General features: G+C 41.7%; 1 protein-coding gene across 1 annotated transcript; it reads left to right on the top strand.

The window, feature by feature from the left end:
- The first annotated feature begins 2,089 nt into the window (after positions 1-2,089).
- On the top strand, positions 2,090-21,144 carry LCP1 (lymphocyte cytosolic protein 1). Its single transcript, XM_068424970.1, has 15 exons — positions 2,090-2,168; positions 3,575-3,726; positions 4,481-4,610; positions 5,915-6,047; positions 6,630-6,711; positions 8,702-8,867; positions 12,018-12,160; positions 14,211-14,306; positions 14,902-15,100; positions 15,789-15,867; positions 16,069-16,183; positions 17,025-17,158; positions 18,172-18,295; positions 19,182-19,306; positions 20,747-21,144. The coding sequence occupies exons 1-15, from the start codon at positions 2,102-2,104 to the stop codon at positions 20,877-20,879; spliced, it is 1,878 nt and encodes a 625-aa protein (XP_068281071.1). The 5' UTR covers positions 2,090-2,101; the 3' UTR covers positions 20,880-21,144.
- Positions 21,145-23,035: the final 1,891 nt, after the last annotated feature.

Here is a 23,035-nt window from a genome sequence, read left to right as displayed (position 1 = left end):
ATGAACTGTGATGGGCACCAGTGTCAAACCCTCAGAGAGCAGGTTTTTAATCAGGTATACCAGGTGATGTTAGATGCTGGAGCTGACAGGCTGAAATCAAGAGATGATACTAAGGGGGATGAAAATGCAGAAGAAACTCAATTGTGTGTTGGAGTGGGCAGTGATGATACCTCCATCGCCTGAGTACAGCTACTCCTGGGGTGATCGAGGAACAGTTCTCGCACTCGGCGCGGAGTTTCATCTTATTTCTTGGCTAAGAGTAGCCACCTTTACAACAGAGTGGATAATATTGACCTGAAAAAGATGTCAGAAGGGTTCATTACAGCAAAGCCCTTCATCGTGTTATGTATTATTAGTATAAATGCCCACACATGTAAACATACGTACTATTAATAGGATTCTCTGTATTTAACAGATCAGTTAGTTCCTGATCAGAGGCCACAACTTCTTATGCAATCAAGAAAAGCCCATTTTATGTTGGTGATAATTTTTTCTCAAGGTTATAAAACTCTTTGCAAAAAGTAATGTTGTAGGCAACAACCTGTGATGTTTCTTAACTGTTAAGCTCTAGAACAGTCTTAATGCTATTAGAAGTTGTGTCGCAAATTATATTGTTTGATCAAGTGACTGGACTGGAAGGATGATCTTGAGTGGAATATGGATTTTATTGCTGATAGTGTAAGATTTCATGTGCCCAGGCGCATTTTAGGTAATCATACATGTTGCAAAAACAAGCAGCATGCAACAGAAAAAGATTGGTAGTGAGGAATCAGAGGCAGAAAAGATACCAGGGTGAAGGAGGAAGATTATGGATCTAATTTTACCCTAGTATACATAACCCACATTGCTAGTGGATCACAGGGATTTTTACAGCTAATCCTTGAAAGTATGATGGTTAGAACCACTTTTAATATTATGTTAGTATTTCAGGAGCAATCACCAGCTCCATTGTGCTGAAAACTGCACATGGGTTCTCATGCCCCAAGAGCAACTGCATTATGGATTATGCTGCATTTCTCTACTTACGAAGGTCGGAGTGAATGAACAGATTTTTCTCTGGAAGCTGTCCTCACCCTAAAATCACAGTGATGAGGCATATAAAGGGTGCATGATACTACAGGGAGACAGCAGACAAAAAGCCAACCACATGATATTGCCTTTGGGCTATTTCAAAGCCATGTCCATAGTGTTCTCACAGATATAAGGAATTAATTCATGAGTTCAGGAGAGTATTAAATATGAAGCCCAGATAGTCTGTACACAACTCTGTGTCTTTGTAGAGGGCTATAGCAGATCTGTAATTTTCTAAATTATCCCTGTATATCTTTCTATAAAGTTTGGAATCCAAGCCTCCAGGATACAATGTTGATTTTAGTCTGGGAATGAGGTATTTCTGATTTTTTTTTTCCTCATTTGAACACTGTAGCTACAGCAACCACTTTCCAGGATCAACTCAGGTTTCCATTCTATTCTATTTAAATAGTTGCTTGGTTAATTAATACTTAAAGAGACATAGGACACTAGAGTCATTCTCACAAATGTGAATGAAGCTCCTTGTGAACGAGCTTCTCTCCATCCATCCACTCCATAAGGGGGTGACCAGCCTCCTGATTAGGTACCCAAAGGCAGGTGGTGCAAATATCCCCCAGGGCTCTGGCTCCAACTCGGAGCCCCTGGAGCAGACAGGGCTTCAGCTTCTCTGCCAGCGCTGCTGAAGAAGCGCGTGGTGAACTGTGTTTCCAAAGGGGGAATAACAAGAACCAGCATAATTTTGTCCACTTTCTCCATGAGAAACAAAATTTAGCAGAGGTAAAATTTAATTCCAATAAATTAGTATAAATAAAACTGTTGGGATTTTGAGCAGGGCCTGGCAAAACAACAGGAGGGACACGGATTTGTATCTCATATACGCAGGATTTTACCCCTTCACCTGATTTTGGGGTGCAGAGAGGAACTGTGTTTTCAGCTATGGGGAACTGCTCTGAGACTTTGAAAATCCAAGTGAAATCCTTTCTTTTTCATTATGATTACAAACCCAAAAAGGCACCCAATAAAAACAAGTGCTTTCTTCTTGCAGACCTGCCACTTAGAGAAATAAGAAATGGCGTCAACAGCACACTTCTCGGAGGAGGAGATGGCAGAGCTACGAGAGGCTTTCAGCAAAGTCGGTGAGTACAGCAAACAGGAAAGACGCTGCAGAAGTGTGAAGCCATAGCAAGCTCTTTTCTCATGTACTGACTGGCCATGAGGAAGTGGAGCTTACTCCAGCGCTGATCTGCTGTGTCACAGAAACCACAGAAAGTCCTTTGCCTGCTGCTGCAGGCCTCCTAGATGAAACCACACCAGCACGCTGCAGAGCAATGGGCTCTTACCGGAGAGAGGTGGCAGGGCACTGTGCAGCAGGGCTTACGAAATAACCTCAAAAGCTATACTATGACCTTTCAAGCCCTATATGTTTAATTTAAAGTGTGTGTTTCCTTTCCAAGCCTTTAAAGGTCTCATCTGATTTGTCTCCTTTAAAGTCACGCAGATCCATCACTGTCTACCCAAATTCTAAGGAAAAATCCTTGAGTTTCTCACAGCTCACTTAACTTTTATTAGCAGATCTGTCAGCCTCGCTGCATTATGTGTTAATCAGTTGTCCTTAGTGCTTCAGATGATGATTGGTTAATTTCTGAGCACACAGTAGTCCAGGCTGGCAATCTTAAACATCGGGTCACTGGGTGTGCCCAGTGCACCCGATGCACTGACAAGGCAAATGCTGGAACGAACCTCTCATTCCTCTCCCAGACATTTCCCTCTCCAAGTCCAGATCCTTTTGTTGTATGACTTCAGAAATGGATAGGATGCTCTTTGCAATAGGTATTACCCTGTGCTACTGATGCTGAGAGCCCAGTGCCTTTCTGCTGCATGCAACAAGTGACTCACATCGCAACCTCCCATGCAGGAAATTGGCACACGCTTCTTTGAAATCACCTCTGCCTCTGGGCTGGGTAAAAAGAGCCTGCAGAACAAGAAATGCACAGATATATAAAAACCAAATGTAAATATAAATATAACTCTCTCTATATATAACTATGTACATAACCATAGTGTTTTAACTGAAACTCTCCACACAACAGATTCATTTTCCTTTTTTATTTGTGGAGATTTTGGCAAACTGGTAGAAAAGAAAGGACTGTTTAACCCATATTCAACCCATATTCAACCCAAACCATTCTATGATTCTATGATATTGGTGATCTCATAAAATCTGGCTCTGGATCTTGTAACAGGCTCAGCATTACTATCCATGTTAGCATTGCAGAGAAACATCTAAACCTAGCTTTGTTAAGATATTACTACATGTCTAAAACATAAATTCATCACTGTGAGTTTTTGTTTGTTAAATGGTGATTGTAATTTTTTCTTGGGTGTGAATGACACTGCAGTAGTTGAAAAGATTGAATTTCAGGATAACGAATCTTTATATATAATGTAAACTTCCCCAGATAAAATAAAAACAACAACCTTTGTGTGCATAAAATTTCATTAGGCTGATATAGTATCTAAATGTTTACTTTAATCTTTGCAGATATCAGTGGGAATGGCTTCATCCACGCCAACGATTTAACAGATGTGTTGAAGGCAGCCAATCTCCCTCTCCCAGGATATAAAGCCAGAGAACTCATTCAGAATTTGACAACCACAGGGGATGGCAGGATCAGTTTTGATGAATTTATTTCAGTAAGTAAGATGTTATTTATTTAGTAAGTAAGATGCCAGGTGGGATTCTCAAGGTGGTCCCCAGGGCACAGCAGAGGCACAAGCACAAGGTCTCATGGGTACCTAGTTAATCCAAGGAGTCCCCTTGCTGGAAGATGAGAGCAGGAGGTAACTGAACTAGAAATCCTGCAATTAACTGGGACAAGTTACATGAATGAAGCTGCATATTGAACAGACTTAATATCTTTCAGTTTGATTGATGCAGCAGGATGAAGTTTTTCAGTTATAAGTTGCAAAAATACTATGTTCTAGCTAGATAGTTATGAAAAATTTCAGCAGATTGAAGCTGAAAACTTTATGGGGCATTTTTTCTGTTAAAAAGCTGCTTCTTTTTCTAGTCTGAACTGGAACAAAAGCAAATGCTAAAATAGTGGAATTTCCCTTGGGATGGAGAAACAGAATTTTACTTATCCTTTCTTCAAACTGAAACTGTTAAAGGCCCTCCTCCTGCACATCTTAGCTTCATGGTTTCATACCATGTACGTTTCTGTTACTTAGGTGATCTTTGTTCACTACTTTGAAAACATAAAATCTGTGTATGATCCTGTTCTACCACAGCAGATACAAAGATTTTACACAGAAACCCACTGAGTCATACGCAAGCTGTGCTTCCCTATGTATGAAGCAGAGAGGACGTGTCTCGTGGCCCAAGATGTCACTGTTTTAACTTGGTTTAATTCTCTGAAATTTTAAAATTGCCTCTTGTGCTTGAAAGATTTTCCAAAACCTGAAGAGTGATGATGTTGCTAAGTCATTCCGAAAACAAATCAACAAAAAGGAGGGGATCTGTGCTATCGGTGGGACGTCCGAGCAGTCCAGTGCCGGCACACAGCACTCTTACTCAGGTAAGTACAGGTGTCCTATACTGATAGCAACTAGGAACAAGTGTGCCCTTGGAGATCATCTGCACCTTATCTCAGTGCAAACCCAGGTGCTCTGGCCTTGGTGAGCTTCAGCAGCTGTTCAGGCGAGGATGGTGCAAGGCGAAGAGTTGTGAAGGTGACAAAGCACTGGAGGAGGGAGGGTCTTCGTCCGAAACAGAGTGAGCCAGTTTACTGGCTGGGAAGAGCTGTGACTATGGAAGGAAGCTCCAGGCAGCTTAGCTTCCCTTACCATAAAGGCATTGCAGCTCTGCTGGAGAACAGCCTCCTGGCACAGCTGCAGCAGCACAAAGACTGCCCCATTGCTATCCCTGGTTACCAGCGAGGCAAAGCACAGGTTCCCTGCTGCTGCTAGCCCATTTCCTTGTACATTTTACCAGTTCTCTGGTAGTCTCTCTGTAAACTCACCTGTAACCAAATGGTTCCTGACCTTTTTCTAAAGAGGGAATGACCCTATCAAGGCTCTTCTCCCAGCCTGTTTCTCCAAGCTCAAGGTTTAGGGCAGCCACGGTTGCTTCTGCTGCCTCCTGGGCACAGCCTACTCTGAAGCAGCTCTGCAAGGCAGAGGTCCCACCCTTGGCTGTCTTCTCCAGGGGCAGGGGTGGGGAACTCTCTCTGGGGAAGGGAGAGCAGAGGATGCTTCCAAGGTCTTCACCCACCTGAGCACAGAGGACACCTTCTCTGAGCTACTGGGGGTGGTGTGAGCTGCTGCTGGTACAGGATAGCTATGTTACAGCCCTGTTGGACTATGGGGAACATTTGCCCATTACCCTCTGAATGCTCCTTGTCAGTGTCCAATACATCCTGGACAGGGTCTTCTAGATATTCCACACGTGGAGGGTGTAATGTACAATACAGAATTCACTTATGTGAGCTTATTTGAAGTTACGTGGGATTTCGATTTAGCAGAATAATATAACAATGCATTCAAATTATGGTGCAAGTACAAATTACACTTAGCAGAGCATAGCAACTGCAACATACAGTTGAATCACGTGAACTTCATTACCAGTCTCTATAATATGCCTGCCCTCATGACACCAGGCAACCTCAGTCAGTGAGAGTATGGAAGGACTATTAACCAGCTGAAGCCCATTGCTGTCTTCAGCTCATTTGCCTGTCTCCTCAGAGCCTTCTTCCCTTGTAGGGGTTCATTGATCAGTCACATTGATGGGAGAGTCTTCTCCCCCAGGAGTTCTGCCTTTGTAAGTAACATGATGGTAGAGGTATTGCACGGCAAACTGATGGTTTTGATGTTGTGTCCACAGAGGAAGAAAAGTATGCCTTTGTCAACTGGATTAATAAAGCCCTTGAGAAGGACCCTGACTGTAAACACGTGGTCCCAATGAATCCAGAAACAGATGATCTCTTCCAGGCGGTCGGTGATGGCATAGTGCTTTGGTAAATAATACCTGTTGTTCTCACAAATGAGAACTGTGAGTCCGCAGAAGCTCACACCTCTGCTTAAATGGAAGCTGCTGACTTTACATTAAACTTGTGAATCTTTGCAGATTCAGGGCCTTAATAATGCTATGTTTTTTGCTTCTTTTCTCTTTAAAAATATAAAGCTTCTTTCATGTTAAGTGAGAGTTTTTCTTTGCCTCCATACTCTTGCAATAAGATGAAGTCAGTGAAATTAGAGGAGTTACTTGGTTTTATTTTTGTCCAAGCACTTTTGGAGGTTCACACAAAGCAGCACGAGATGATAGTGAGTGCCTCCACAGAAATTTTCTGCACAATAAACTTCTCGCACTACTTCACCTTGTGGCATTCTTGGCCTCACACCTATAGTACAGTCTGCATGTGACCCAAAAGAATTTCTCAAGTATTGCATGTGTGCCTGTGTGTGTACATGTAAAAACATTTGTTCAGTAACTCTCCAGCTCTTTGACTTGTCCTACAGTGTAGTGACAAAAGCTGTATCATATTTCGTACACACGTAGCTAGTAGTGTATTTCTTGTTGTTTTTTCTTTTATTTCCAGTAAGATGATCAACTTTTCAGTGCCAGATACCATTGATGAGAGAACAATCAACAAAAAGAAACTCACGCCCTTCACCATACAGGTACTAAAATGTAACAAGATTCTTTGCTTTTCCCCTTAGGATGCTTTGATATAATCACTCAGAGTGAAGGCTGGAGATACCATGGTCCTGCCCAACACAATCAGGCAAAGTTGTTTGTGGCAAAGTAAGATACTCAGGTTCACGTCATAAAAACATAAATACTTATATTTCTATTTCTTTCCAAACATATGAACAATCCGACTAAACAAACTGTGTTTGTATTTGCACTTAACTCAACGTATAATCGTTACCAGTTCAAAGCTTTAGATACCTTTGTGTAGATGCCATACGAATGCAAGAGCAACTAGATAATATGGAGACCAATTCCAGTTGGAGTAGCTCTCAGAAGGCTGAACCCCACATCCAAGGTCACACAGGCATGGCCATGGACTTGAATTCACAACTACTGTGTTGCAGTCTGCTGTCCTCACCAAAATATTAGCTGTGATCCAGGAAGTACCATGGTGTGCAACATGCCTGAGATGGGACCATAGCCTTTGCCTGCCTTTTACAATCCATGCTAGTTCACCTTGAATACTGAATCCCTTCTTTATTTCTATTAATTATGTGCACATGTGTATGATTTAAAAATTGGATAAAAAAGCTAATTTTCACATATTTAAAGTTTATTGTGTTTCTCACACAGCAGTATGTAGAGAGATAGATAGTTTTATATGAACAGCATCTACGTATCTGGCTACAGAATATAAATAGATATATGGAACAGATATGAACCTAACCCAGTTTAGCCCTCAGCAACTCTGATTTGATGGAACATTAGCCAGGCTCAAGTAAGCTCAGAAGCCATTAAATTGGATTTTTATGCTGTATACCACATTTTTCAGTTCTAATTGTTTTGGTCAGCAGCATAGCTTAGGGATGCAGCTCAGATCAATCCCTGTCACACACAGACATGATTTGATCAATATAGCTTCTGCTTTAACTTAACCCTTCTACAGCTGTCTAGTGGAGAAAAGGTAATTAATTTGAAGTGTTCCAATTTTTATAGCTTATGAGAATTTACACTATGTCTCTCTCTGCATTTTGTATCTAATCAAATCTCTCTGTCATGCCAGCAGTGATGAAATTCATGTGAAAAATTGCAAATCTGTGTGATAAATTATATTTTCCAGACTTCTTTGCCTGCTTTACTTGTCCTCTGTTTACCAAGCCACCTTTTTGAATAGTGCAGACCTGTGGGTCAGATTTTCTTATATCCTTTGTTTCCAATGGGAATGAAGTGGCAAAGGAACATAATGTTCCTGAAACATCACTTTCTTTCTGCCCCTCACTGTGAATCACAGAATCCCTCTGCTTCCACTGAACACTCCCAAACCAGGACTCCATACTCTAAAGTTCAAAAAGAAAATATCCAGGATTGACCAGTTCTGACCTTGGCTGACCTGCAAGGTTAAAAACTCAACAGGTTTATTCATACTGATCCGTATGACCGTGTGCTTTTTGTATACATTGCCAGCTAGCAACTTATTTATATCATCTTAGGCGTTAGGGCTTTTGCATAGTGCTTAGGGAGTGCCAAGCCTGGAATATCTGCTGGTTGACTGGGTTGTAGCTCCCTCATTCCTCCATGTGTGCAAGAATGCGCAGAGGAGAGCTTGCCCCATGCTGAAGATAAGTCTGCACTTGAACATGTGCTTATGCATTAGCTCTAGGGAGAGCCTGGCTTTGATAACCAGGATTGAGCCAGGACATCACTGTGAATGCAGACGTAAGCTCTGAGCTCCAATGCCTTGTGACATGGTGTCTTTCATCTTTGCCAAAGAGGTCCTTTCTGTCTTCATGTTGGGACTCAGAACTTTCACGTAATGCCAGGAGATTCTGTGTTCCCCTGCTCCCTGTGGTCAGACATGTATGTGAATGCATTCACAGTGAAGATGCTCACAGATTTCACTAGTTTTGGCTATGCTCCCATCCTGTATCCTCAGCTCTCCAGTTACTTCATCATTCAGAAGTTCTCTTCTTTCCCTAGGAAAATCTGAACCTGGCTCTGAACTCTGCTTCAGCCATTGGGTGCCATGTTGTTAACATTGGAGCTGAAGACTTAAAAGAAGGGAAACCTTACCTGGTTTTGGGTCTTTTATGGCAAGTCATCAAAATTGGACTCTTTGCTGACATAGAGATCAGCAGGAACGAAGGTATGTATGGCTCTTCCTTTCAGTGCTCTACTGTTATCACTGAACAGTCTTTAGGATAAAGGTCTTTTAAAAAAATTCTTAATTCAGTTTTTTCTTCAAGTATTTGTTGCCTCTCTTCTTGACTGCTCTAATTTCCCCTGCTCTTCACAAGTTCCAGCACTCCAAAGTCCAAGGCTGTGAGCAGGCTTGTATGTGCAGAGCCAATTTCATGCTCATTGGGTCAGGAATGACAGTCTACACCCAAGTATATTGGTGTTTTGGCACTAAATCTGGGATAAGGAAATGCTACACTGCATTCAGGAAGCTTTGCTCTTTTCTTGCTCTTGATTGCCAAACATCATCTCTTTCTTTGTGAAATCAGTATTATAGAATCCTTCCTTCATCACCCCTCAGTTCAAGAAGGACAGGGAACTGCTAGAGAGAGTCCAGCGCAGAGCCACGAAGATGATTAAGGGGGTGGAACATCTCCCTTATGAGGAGAGGCTGAGGGAGCTGGGTCTCTTTAGCTTAGAGAAGAGGAGACTGAGGGGTGACCTCATTAATGTTTATAAATATGTAAAGGGCAAGTGTCAAGAGGATGGAGCCAGGCTCTTCTCAGTGACATCCCTTGACAGGACAAGGGGCAATGGGTGCAAGCTGGAGCACAGGAGGTTCCACTTAAATTTGAGGAAAAACTTCTTTACTGTAAGGGTGACTGAACACTGGAACAGGCTGCCCAGAGAGGTTGTGGAGTCTCCTTCTCTGGAGACATTCAAAACCCGCCTGGACGCGTTCCTGTGTGATATGGTCTAGGCAATCCTGCCCCGGCAGGGGGATTGGACTAGATGATCTTTCGAGGTCCCTTCCAATCCCTAACATTCTGTGATTCTGTGATTCTGTAATAATCTAGGCTGGAAGGAACCTCTGGAGGTCCACCCTGGAGGTCCTCTGGTTCAGCCATTCAACTACCCACTTACAGCAGTACCAGTCTTAAGGTTAGATGAGGTTGCTCAGGGCCTTTTCCAGTGCTTTCTTGGGCAGCCTGTTCCACAGCCCAGCCACTCTTGCTGTGAAATTTTTTTCTTATATCTAGTTGGAATTTCCCTTCCTGCACCTTGTGACTGTAAATTCTTATCCTTTTGCTGTGCATACTGGGAAAATACAGCTCTGGCCCCTTTACAATTGCTGAAGACAATACTTGTGCCCCTCTCAGACCTCTTTCCAGGCTAAAAAACCCAGTTTTCTCATCCTCTTTTCGTGTATCATGTACTCCAGCCCAACCATCTTGGTCTCCCTCCACTAAACTTGCTGCAGTTTGTCAATGTGTCTCTTGTACTGGGGAACCCGAACTCACATCACTCCAGATGTGTCTCACCAATGCCAAGATTCTCCATGAAACAGCTTCAGCGTGAGGCTGTGAGTGTGTACATGCAGTCCCCATGGCAGCTCATCTTGCTGCTTTGTTCCCTGCACCTCTGGATAGTCTGCTCAACCAACACTGACACTTCTTTCCTCCAGTTACCATGGAGGTGTTATACTTTCATTGCCTCACCCCTTGCACATTTCTATCCCTTTCACAGCCAGAACCACCAGTTTCCGGAGTTCCTAGTTCCCATTCTTTTGTAGTTAGCCTGACCTTGCTTAATAGCTGTTTTTCCCTTTCTGGTATTTTCTCCTTCACTCCTCATCTCAGACTTCAGTTTGTCAGGGTAGACAAGCCAAGACAATTTTGATTTCTTTTCAGGTTCTCTCTTTCCCTGATAGCCCTTCTCTGCAGCTGTTCCAAGTGAAATTCCCATCTCTTGAATATGGGACACCGTACTTCCAATAAGCTCTCATGAGCACATGTTATCAAGGCAGTAATACATCCCAGCCTCTGTGGGAAATACCTAGGATGCACTAATATAATGTTTGATTTTCCCCTGGGCATATCACACGGTGGCTTAGAGTAGCTCAGGAGACATCTAATACACTCAAGTTTTTCTCATCCTCTGTTTGTATAAGCTTTTAGCTGTAATAATTCCCCAGTGAGTGTCTTTGAACATGGCACTATTAAATTACATTTCGTTTTTATCACTGTCTTCTAGTTCTTTCTGTCTGATTTCCTCATCATCCTCTGTACTGACTATGCCACCTAGTGAATATCATCAACAAATTTTTAGCACATTTCTAATATTCGTGCCAAGATAATTGATGCAAAAAAATGAAAACATTAATCCAAAAATCAATCCATGATCAACTCCACAAGAATCCTTCTTCCAGCCTACTTCTCTCAGTGTTAACATTGTTCTCTTCATAAAATCCACTGTCTACTTTCAAATGCTTCTATTACCTCCTTCTGGTTCAGTTTAACCCCATAGCACCCTATATCAAATTATCTATGGAACTCCAGATATAGTAGGCCTCCACTGTTTCCTTTATGTAACAAATCCATATTTCTTTCAAGGAATGACAAAAGATACCAGAAGGAGATCAGAGTAGTGTGACACACTCTCCCTTTTTATCACATTAAGAATTAGTTTCCATGTTATTAGTTGTTCTTTTCAAAACTTGTTCTAAAGCCTTTTGTGCTCCAGAGATCAGCTGAACATCCTGCAGTTGCAAGGGTTGATCCTTCCCTCCTGCCTCTTCCTCCTTTTATGAACATAACTACTACGTCAATTTTTCTATATAAATAGTGTATCTTCTCCAATTGACAGATGAGGTAACCCTACTGGCCCATGTGCCCATGAAGTCATGTGCAAGTTCTTCAGAATACCTGTGTGGATCCAGTTTCAGTGTGAAGGTCACCGAGATTTCTTTCATCTAAGTTGCAGAAAGTCTGTGTTCATTTTTCATTCCCATCTTCTCCCTGTGCTCAACATCATCATCTTTTCATTAAGATCTGAGGCAAGGAAATCGAATAGTTCTTAGACCACACTGAAATTGTCTTGTATTTCTATATGATCCACTACTAGATCCACAACTAAAACAGCCTTGTCCTCATTTTATTGATGAGACCCTTTTTCTGTTTGTGTCCTCTGTCATGCTAACCCACCTTGAATTTTTGCAACACTTTGGTCGCTCACTTTTAGAAACCAGGGTAGCAAAATGTGTAAGAGAGAAAATTGTTATATGTTCTCCTCTACAAGTATTCACAACATCATTAATTTTTTCCTTTTCCCTGCTTAGCCTTGATCGCTCTTCTGAGAGAAGGAGAAAGCCTGGAGGATTTGATGAAGTTGTCTCCAGAGGATTTGCTGCTGCGGTGGGCAAACTATCACCTAGAGAATGCAGGATGCAACAAAGTCAACAACTTCAGCTCAGACATCAAGGTACAAGAAACACTGACCAACAATAGCAAAACAGCATCTCCACACCCAAATCCCTGTCCTCCAAACAGGGATTGTGCACTGAAACAATCCAAGCAGCCGAGACTGCTCTGCCAAACACATGGACCTGGGTACATAAAATCGTTTTAGTGGGGTTTACCTTTCTGCTCAGTAGTATTCCTCCTCCTCCCGACATCCCAGTCATCACTGCCAGCCCCAGCACACCAAATGCCTCGGGAAGGAATGGCTGCTGTCTCTGGACAGGGCAATACAGACTCTACCGCTGCTTTTCAGTTCGCTGCCTCTATTGCTCTCCTCCTTCCTCAATGTCCTTAATGCCTTTTGGAAAAGGCTGGACCTTAACCTAGACACTAACTAGGTGGAGGGGAAGAGGATGGGAACCCCCCCCACTTGATCTGTCCATTCAGTACAGCACCTAGGTTATGTGCTCCTCTGTCCCAACCTTTGCTATAACTCTGCATGCACTTACCTGCAAGTTTTAATTTAGTGGGACTATTCAAATAATATAGCTAGATAGGGAGGCACTTGCAAGGATGGGTCTGTAGCCCATGCAGCATATTGCATGTACTTGGGACTTCATGGGCTTGTGGGTGCGGATTTCAGCAGAGCTTTCTCTGTAGGACCTTCACTCTTCCTAGACAGATGTATTTGAACTTCACTGGTGCACACTGATGAGTTTCAAACACTAAAACTACAGTGTGAGGCCCAGACAGCATCCCAGGCTGCAAGGGGGTATATCAGGGAGGGTGTCTGAGCTGGCTTCCAGGCAAGCCAGGGGCTGGCTGGCACACTGACCTCACCAGCCACGACCTGACCTGCCTGCTCCCAGCATAGCATGGGAAAAGCCCCGCTCCAGAGATGCCTGTTTGTAGGCTTCACCAGGGACCAGAGCATGAAAAGTCATTTACCATGACTTACTTGACATACAGAAAAAAACAGCAGGGAAGGCAACAGGAGAGTCTGAGAGTCACATTCGACAATACAATTTTTATTGTAACAGATTTTTGGTTCACTGGGTGGAGGTAACTGGAGAACATCCACGGAAAGGGAAGAGAATGGTCTTTCCCATCTTTCTGTAGGCTGGCCAAGAGGACTATAATGCAACTGATTCAATCCTATCTGCAACTGAAAGATAAATCACATTTACCATATTTACAGCTGGAAAATCAGGTGCATGTTTACCTCTCCGAGGTCAAGACTTGAGCATTTACAGCCATTCTCTAATTGTGTCTCCTCTCCACCTCACTTCTGTTATAAATAACAACTTTCTAGATAATGGTGGGTAGTAATGCAGATGTATAAGATTTAAAATAATTCTGGTAATCTGCTTTATATTTTGAAGAGTTATTAGTTGGTTAGTTAGTCAAAGTCCCTAGACACTAACGTGTAGCCTTATTTCAGTTCTTTGAGTTATTTCTGAAGTGAGATTAATATTTTGCACACGTGGAAGCAACAGTATATTTCACAAAAGATTAAAGACACAACATGTTAAATCCTTGTCTTGTTCCTGCCCTTTTGCCTGAAAAATGCTGATACTGTTGTCAGTTTTAACTTTTGTCCTTGAAAACTATGCTTTCTCTTCCATAACTGTTCCAGCGTTGCTTTTGAAATCAGCTTTAAACATCTGCTTTCTCCTTCTGCATTTTCTTTTATTAAAATGTTCAGCAGCCTGACTTCTACAGCATTATAAAGGTATGCATTTTCTTATCTCTAATTTAATATTCAGATTAAGTCAATTCTAATATCTCTTTGTTGTTGCTGTCCTTTGTAAGTGCAACACACAGCATTTTGTCTTGTGCATTGAGCGTTCTGCAGCATGTATGTATTGGCTTAGGGAAGAAATAGACCTGGCAAATACAACATAAAGTAGGAATTGCTAAGTGCTTCCAGCTTAATTAATTTAATTATGTAGCTCAAGGATTGATGTAATAAAAACGAAGCATGCAGGCACATTGTCCAGGGGAGCACTGGCATGCAAAACCTGAGCTGTAGATGAAATTTTTCCTCCCTTTAATTTCTCTGTCTGTCACAGGACTCAAGAGCTTATTACCATTTGCTGAACCAAGTTGCCCCCAAGGGAGATGAAGAAGGCATTCCAGCTATTACTATTGACATGTCAGGATTAAGGGTAAGATGAGATAAGTTTAGAGTAAATGCCGATATTTTCTTTCTGTTACTTGAATTGCTGGCCAACACAGAGTTGCAACCGAGATGCCGGGAACAAGCAGACTGTTTTTTAGCACTGCAACATGATCTTGTATTTCAGAAATCAAAGCTTTCACAGAATTAAATGATGTGTTTTGCCTTTCATTAGATATTATCGCTGAAACTTTAACAACCATTGAACCACACTGATAAACTACTAACATGTAACAAGTATATTTAAATACATTTCTTTGGGAATTTCATCAAACCATCCCCTTTTATATGGAAGGGGATTGGAACTAGATGACCTTTAAGGTCCCTTCCAACCCAAACCATTCTATGATTTTATGAATATAACTGTAAAAGCAATATGGTGAGATGGCTGGATTGTAGGTAAAGCCCATTTGAAAACACAGACCCGCCGTTAATAAAAGTGGGAAAGGAAATAGCTATAAATCTGACAAGGATGTGCTTTAACAGCCCCACACCTAGCTCCACATGCGGAGTCTCTGAGCGGGTCTTGTGTGCAGTACCAGGTGGTGGGGTGAGGCTGATGGCCCTGTTTTCTGCCGGCGCAGGAGAAGGACGACATCCAGCGAGCGGAGTGCATGCTGCAGCAGGCGGAGCGGCTGGGCTGCCGGCAAGTTTCGTCACGGCCAACCGACGTCGTCCGGGGGAACCCAAAGCTAAACTTGGCCTTCATTGCCAACTTGTTCAACAAATACCCTGCCCTGCATAAGCCAGAGAACCAGGACATCGACTGGAGCTCTATTGAAGGCAAGGAAAATGCAAATAAAGGATGTTTCTGGCCACCAGTGCCACAGTATCCCCAGCTCTGAGCTGATGATACGTTAGCCTAACCTTATGTCCTTCAGACATATATTCACTGCGCAGTTAGCACAGGCAGTGTTGAAAAAGGGATGCTGCTCTTTACCTGCACGTAGCTTCTGGTATTTTGGGGGTGTGTTCTGTGGAGAGCACATGTTAAAAGACAAAAATGTTTGTGGGATGTCTGAACCAGTATGGACTATTGAGCTTGCTAGTTGAAATTAGAGTTGATCTGGCATTCCCTTAATTGAGAATATAATTTAAAAATTAGATCTTGCCTAAGCCTCCTGCCTGCTTGCTCTCCGTTGGGGTCAGGACCACCGTTGTATGGGTCATTTGCTGAGCTTCAGTTCCTTCTTTCTCAGCCTCATAGTGAAACTGTTCAAGAACAGCACAGGCTGTTCTTGAATTCTTGAAGGCATTTCAAGGCCAATCTGCATAAATACTCTAATATACAGGGCATGAAGAAATATTTCATGCTGCACTGTGCTCTCTTATTTCACATAGCAACCAGTGTCTCCTTCTGTTTATGGTTCAGTGCACTATAAATTCTGAGTTATGGTTTCATCACAAGACACTTATTTTAGTGGAGCGTTGTATTTTGCTGGCCTGTTGATTGATGTATCTGTTGTTTTAGAGGAGACAAGGGAAGAGAGGACATTCAGGAACTGGATGAACTCCCTGGGTGTTAATCCACGTGTAAATCACTTATACAGGTAAGAGGAGGTATTACATTTCCTTCAGATGATAAATACAGACAGCAAATCGTTTACAAAAACATAAAAACTTTTGGACCCTGTAAGAATATATGCTGCTTTTATTTTTTTTAGGAAACTAAGTTTATCTCTATTGATAGTTTAGTTGGATTCCTTTCCTCTGTTCTTTGGACAATGATGTATCTTTTTTATTGTTTTCAGTGACCTGTCAGATGCCTTGGTTATCTTCCAGCTCTATGAAAAGATCAAAGTGCCAGTAGACTGGAACAGAGTGAACAAACCACCATATCCTAAACTGGGTGGCAACATGAAGAAGGTACAAAAAGCTGGAATAGCTCCAATAGTGATGCCTTATCCTCAAAGGATGTCTATATAATTTCAAACACCAATGTGGGCACTCATGTTGCTCTCAAGTCCCAAGTACAGCACATTAAATGATCTTTTGTCTAGTCAGTGAATAATTTTTCATCCTGAAAAAGAAACATACATTTGACTCACTGGCTCTGTTGACAGGTGAACAATATTTGCAAAGTAAAAAGACTTGACACCTTTTGTATCAATACTTAAAACTGTATTTGCAGGCCACTTTTGCTACTGTCTTCATCACCAATTATAATGCATCTTCACCGTGAGTTATATGGCACCAGCTTAATTGCAGCTGCCTGGATCACTGCCCTCCACATCAAATGAAGACAGTGATGATAAGCATTCTTGACCAGATGCCTCAAGAACCGATCACAGATTTGCTGCTAAATACAAACCTTTCTCCCAGCTATCTGGATGAGTAATTGCATCCAGTTAGGCCAGAGTGATTTACTGACCTAAAATATTGACTGGGACACTAATCCTTTGTCTCAGCGCAATGCCATGATGCTGGATGTACCCATGAGCGATAGATTCGTATTTTCCAGGGTAATCTGTTTTTCAGGCCCTGATGATGAAGCATAACATTTCCTTCTGTGTTAACAGTTTACCATGGTATTTTTGGGATGGAACTGGCTGCTGTTAGTCAAAGAGCTGTATTATTACAGAGCGCCAAAGCTCCTGTATGCCCAGGAGGATCTGGGCTAAGCGATCCAAAGAATTTAAAGTAACAGTGTCTTGTCTTCTTTTTTGCTATATTTTTGAACCACACTAATTGACTCTGTCATTAACAGCTTGAAAACTGCAACTATGCAGTGGAACTGGGAAAGAATCAAGCCAAATTTTCGCTTGTTGGCATCGCTGGGCAAGATCTGAATGAAGGAAACCGTACGCTCACACTGGCCTTAATCTGGCAGTTGATGAGAAGGTATGGCAGTCAGACACAAACTCCAGAGTGTTTTGGTAAACTCAGTTTGCATTGTAATCGTTTCCTGATGCTATCACTGAGAAGGTTTTCTGCAGGCTACAGCTTTCTCACTCCTCTGTTTGCACTTATATGCAAAGACAGACTAACCTTTTGCTCACTCCTAGTTAGGGATGCAGTCAGGAAGTGCATTATCTTGTGGGCAGGGCCATTACAGTCAGCTCATGCAGAAGATTATTATTGTCACTATCTGTATAGAATGAATAAATGTTCTTTGCATGGAAGAGAGAAAAATAAGCTGAAAGGTCTCTGTATCAGGGAATTGGGAGAATGTACTGGAAACACGAATTGATGCAGAAGTTTTGTGATCTGCTACCTGAAGCGGATGCAACTCAGTAGCTCTCCCCACTTTAATGTAATTCTGTGTGTGTGTGTGTTTGTGTGTGTTTAAGAGCTCCATAATTGGATGTAAAGAGACCCAGTGGTTAGGAACTAAATACAGACTAAATTCGTCTATAAAGCAAGGTATAGGTTTTTCAGGCAGGTAATTAATCTAGGGATGTGGTGATTACTTGCCATCCGTTTGGGATGTCTTTCCAAGGTGTATGCTGACACATAAGCAAAATATTCCAAGCTTGTGTTTATGCAGAAGGTCAGTCTTAGATGAACATTACAATTCCCTTCTGGCTTTAAAGTTGGTGATTATTTTTTAAGCACTGTGAGAATGAGTCATTTACACTGAGATCCACTAAGAGGGACCATGTAGGAATTTTGAGTATCAAAACCTTTTGACACTCCCATAACAGTGATTAGGGAACTGGGGGTGAATTAGACCCAATAGATGAATTAGCATGTTGTAATATAATTCATATATACTGTGAGTGTGCGAAAAGCAGGGGAATATCAGGTCTATGAGGACTGTTGGGCTGATCCCAATCAAGATGTGCACATACAGGATGGTTCTGAGGTTACGGTAGACTTTGAGCAAATGCAGGTATACTGGCTTCCCTCTTAAGGTACACCCTGAATATCCTTGAAGACATTGGTGGTGGAGAGAAGGTCAATGATGAAATCATTGTCAGCTGGGTCAATGAAACACTGACTGCAGCTGGGAAGGATTCAACCATCTCCAGTTTCAAGGTACAGTTTTTTTGTTGGAAGTCTCTGCTTAGGAATCTCTTATTCAGTGTGTTTGTGTGTATGTTATATACATTGCCTGTATATAGATATATACATGCACACAATATATTGTAATTAATACATAGTTTGATTATTTTTCATTCCCTTTTAAAGGCATGTTCAGATATAAAGATTTTATTCAAGGGCTTTATTATGAAAAGGTAACAGAAACATGATATGAGCATAACAGGAAACAACCTGGATGCCAGTTTGACATAGGAAATCAAAGTATGGAGCCAGGAATGATGACTGGAATGAAGCAAGAACTGCTGTACTGTTGATTATTCAATGACAGCAATTACAAATGACAGTAACAAAAAGAACAATACCAATACTTTTATAATATGGTAGTACCATTTACGGGTCGTGCCCTGTTTTGCAAGGCATCTTATAAACACAGAGATGGTCCAATTCCAGAGAGCTTCCCATTTTGCTAACACATCTGAGACACTTCCCAAGCTGGGGAACATTCAGTGGATGTAAATCAGTTTCCACCAGGTGAGGACAGGTTGATCTGACTTCACGTAATGAGCTCAGAAGTCACACATCTGGTCCTTCTCGCACCTCCCATCAGTAGACGTGTATCAATGTCATCCCTCCACAGGAAGCAAATTCACTAGCCAGCACCCCATCTTTTGATTTAATAATGTCTCATCCATTGGGGAAAAAAAAAAATCCTTGAAGGGGTTCTTAGTCTGCCTTAGATGAAAAATTATGCTAAGCAGCCCTTTGTGAAGACCTAAATGGTATTTGACCAAGCTGTCCATTGCTTTTGAGCCTAGACTCTGGCTTTGTGGGAGATCTGTCATCCTGTTCTTGCATCTAATTGTATTTTTCATTTATGCAGGATAGCAAAATCAGCACCAGCCTGCCAGTCCTGGATCTCATTGATGCCATTCAGCCAGGATCAATCAAATATGACCTCCTGAAAACAGAGGACCTGAATGATGAGGAGAAACTAAATAATGCTAAGTATGTTAGTGCCAAGTGACACTTAAGATGAGTTACCTGCTCAGGCTTGCCTAACTCTGTCTTTGAAAACTGCTCTGCTATCATTCTCATCTGGCACAACCTCAACTGTTAAATACCTTCAGAGTTAGAAGCATGAAGGCTAGGAGTTAGGCAATAAAAAAGCCTATCAATGGAAATGAAGTGTGTAATGTTATAATTCCTGCTTTATAATGCCCTTGAAGGGATCAAAATCACTTGGCTTCACAAGCTCCTATTTTCTCTTATTAAATTTAAAATTCTTTCAGAGATCAGGGAACAATGCCAACAATAGTGAGCCATGGAAACCAGTGATTAGAGGTCATGATACCTCTTTAGTCACATACAGGTGGAACAAGGGCATATTTAAGAGAGAAGAGGGAGGACAGGATTCATGCCTGAAAAACTGGTTTTATGGATGTGGATATTGATTTTTCTTTCCTGACAACAAGCCATTTCCTAGCAGAGAGCCAATCCTGGGGGCATTTCCCTTTCCTTTCAGAGTTATACAGATCACCTCCCGGTGTGATCATCAGTTTAGCTTCTCCATTGCTATGTGGCAACTACAAAAGAGAAAAGGATGACTGTAAAGCAATCAGAGCTGCCATCATTTTTATAAAGACTTTTCCCACTGTTCTTTTTTCCTTCCGTTTCCTACCATCTGTTCTTTTTCTTTCTTTGCAGTCCTACATGTGCTTCTCTCCATACTTAATTTCTTCATCCCTCTGATGATGTTTTACTTTTTTACCCTCCCTTTCTTCACCCTCCTCCTCCATGTTTCTCTGCATTTTGGGGAGAATTTCACAAATGTATGTGCTCTGCAGTGGGAAGACTTGGGATTTTCTAGCTTTTTTTCATGAAAAAAATAGAGAGAAGAGACATACCCACTGGAGAACAGCCAGTAGCCATGCAACAGTGCACTGTGAGGAGGGAGATGGGAAGGTCAGCTTGCAGATTCTGGGTACAACTCAAGCAGAAGAGAAGTCTCTGAATGATGATTTTCCAACAACACTGATCTCCACCAACACCAGCCTTCTGCTTTCCATCCTCATGAATTTGTTTATGTGTGAAGACTGAGCAGCAGAAATTGAGGGCGAGCAAGACCAGAATGGCTGCTTGTTAGGATAATCTTTCAGGGGATGGGAGATTAAATGTTTCATATCAGACTTTGACCTGCAGTCTCCCATGCTGTAGGTAATCAGTGCTCTAACCATCAGGGAATACACTCTACCTTTTACTAGAAATTAGTTCTTTATGAACCTGTTTCAAACATTCCTATAGAAAAGTTTAATTTTGATGAATCAGTAAGAAAGTTCCCAACCCACTCTGGTACTGATAATATAAAAAACTTCTTATCAGAGGGAAAATTAATGCTACTGCACTAATTTATTTCTTTGTTTTGTTTTTTTCACCCCTGCTTTGCAGATATGCCATCTCTATGGCGAGAAAAATTGGAGCAAGAGTCTATGCCCTTCCAGAAGATCTGGTTGAAGTAAAGCCCAAAATGGTCATGACAGTGTTTGCTTGCCTTATGGGAAAAGGCATGAGGAAAGTTTAAAGCACAAAAGACTCGTACTGATGCCTGGTATTCACCCTTTTGATTCCCTCAAACTGGATGCTCTTCTCCATATCAAGGAAATATGCAGGGTGCTCATGCTTTTAAGGCATGAATGTTATATATGGTTCCAGATTATACAAAAGTTGTGTATCCATGTGTATCCAGGAAATGTTTTGTTTTGAACAGTAATACATGCTTGATTTCTTTGCCTTATTTTCCACTTTGCTAGATATAACCATTTCATATTCCTGAGTAAGTTTTCAGTAATGAGGCCTATACATATCCTTTTATTAATGGATACCGGGCGTTTCTGTCAGAGGTCACCTGGAGATCTTTGTCTTGGGAGGTACAGAGAGCTTTTAGGATTATGGAATGTTATATACTGCTTTTGCCTGAAAATGTCTTCATGCTTCTGGTAGCATTTCTGCCATACTTTCCTTCAGTTTGCACCTGGGATAATGAAAGGGGTTTCCCCAAGTCAATGCAAGTATTAGTGACTAAATTTTTGCAACGGTAGGATCCTTTTAGGAAATTCTTGTGGAAAGAGAGAAGTGTTTGGAGTCTGCTATGTGTTGCTGGTATATGAACTGAGCAGTACTTTTCCCTGCAAGTTATGCCTCTGCCATCAGTGGCATTACTCACAGAGTACATTACTGCTCACTGAAAAAAAACATACCGTAACATGGTCCTCCAAGAACACTCAAACTCTGGAACCTTTGCAAGAAATGCTCTCCAAAGAATAATTCATTTTTATATCATAATACACTTAAAACATAAGCAGATTGCAAAGCATGATAGAAATGAAAAACATGTTAAAGAAACTAAAGGGTTATACTCAGTAGCAATAAGATAAGAAGTGAACCAAAGGGATGCAGAATGACATATTTATGTAGTGAATAAAAATTAAACTCTGTTAACTTTACAGACTTGCACTCAAAGGGCTGTGGCCCTGATTCAGGAGAGCATTTAAATGTGTGCTTGCCTGTGAAAGACATACTAAAATGCTTCCCTGAACCCAGTCTGGGATCCTCAACAGAGCTAAATCAGCATAGCTTTGCGGCTAACAAGGCGCTGTGAGTTTGCCTCAGTCGAGGACCTAGCCCCATCTGCGGATAGTCAGTGGGATATGCACTGAATCTCTTCCTTGGCTTGAGTCATTTACTCTTCTGGCATTTACATGGATTTTACTGTGGTGAAATGCAGAAGGAAGGAATTTTGCCTTAATGCAATCCCATTGACACAGTCTCAATTCCCTCCTTCTCCCTCTCCCTCCCCTCCAGACCCTTCAGAATTGCCTTAATAAAGAACCAATATTCAATGACGTCAGAAATATCTCCAAATAAAATGTTCTATAAAGCCAAATGTGTAATCTTTGTTTTCAGTAATGCATGTTCTAATGGGGAGGCATGTATCATATAGCTGAAATAGGGACAGATTTAAAAAAAACCAACACTCTGGGCTCCATATTGTTATTGAAACCACAGATTGCAGGAAGAATTATTTCCTAGGAGCTTTCTGTACATGCCACTCTGAGACACTGCCAAAGACGGGACACTGTGCTGGCTGGACCTGCAGCCTGACCAGTATGATTTTCTCCATTCAGTGCAATACCCATCATCCTCTTCCTTTGCTCATATACCCATAAACTTTGCTTTTTTTTATGTATTCTGCAATGAAAATGTGCCACTGGGTTTCTGTACTAAAGGTCAGATCCTGTTCCTGCTCAGATCTGGCTGCCCTGTTCCTCTTATGAACCTACGTATATAATACAGAGTGGGAAAGGTACAACATCCCAAGACCCATCCCATCTGGTCACAATATTTCACAGTGCTGACAGAGGAGAAGAACATCTTGAGTGTTATACGAAGGAGACATCACCCAACTTATTGCCAATCAAGGGGGAGTTTTCAGAGCATGGCCCCAACGCTGCTCCTCCTCTTTCTAAAAGTATAGGACCCACTGTTGCCATACAAGAGGGGTGGCACTGAAAAGGCAGCTGCTCTTCCCTTATGTTTGACTTGGGAGTCCAGAAGAGGTAAACCAGAGAGAGGAAACTGCAGGCAGAAACTGTGACCACAGCATCTCCCTCGGGTGGGATGACCATGTATTTTGTGTGTGTTTTACATGCATGTGTGTATGTTCGCAAACTGCAAGGG

Source organism: Nyctibius grandis, chromosome 2, assembly GCF_013368605.1.
Source record: "Nyctibius grandis isolate bNycGra1 chromosome 2, bNycGra1.pri, whole genome shotgun sequence".
In the NCBI taxonomy this organism is placed as follows: Eukaryota; Metazoa; Chordata; class Aves; order Nyctibiiformes; family Nyctibiidae; genus Nyctibius; species Nyctibius grandis.
Note: the sequence above shows the minus strand (reverse complement) of the source record. Positions and strands in the feature narration are given on the sequence as shown.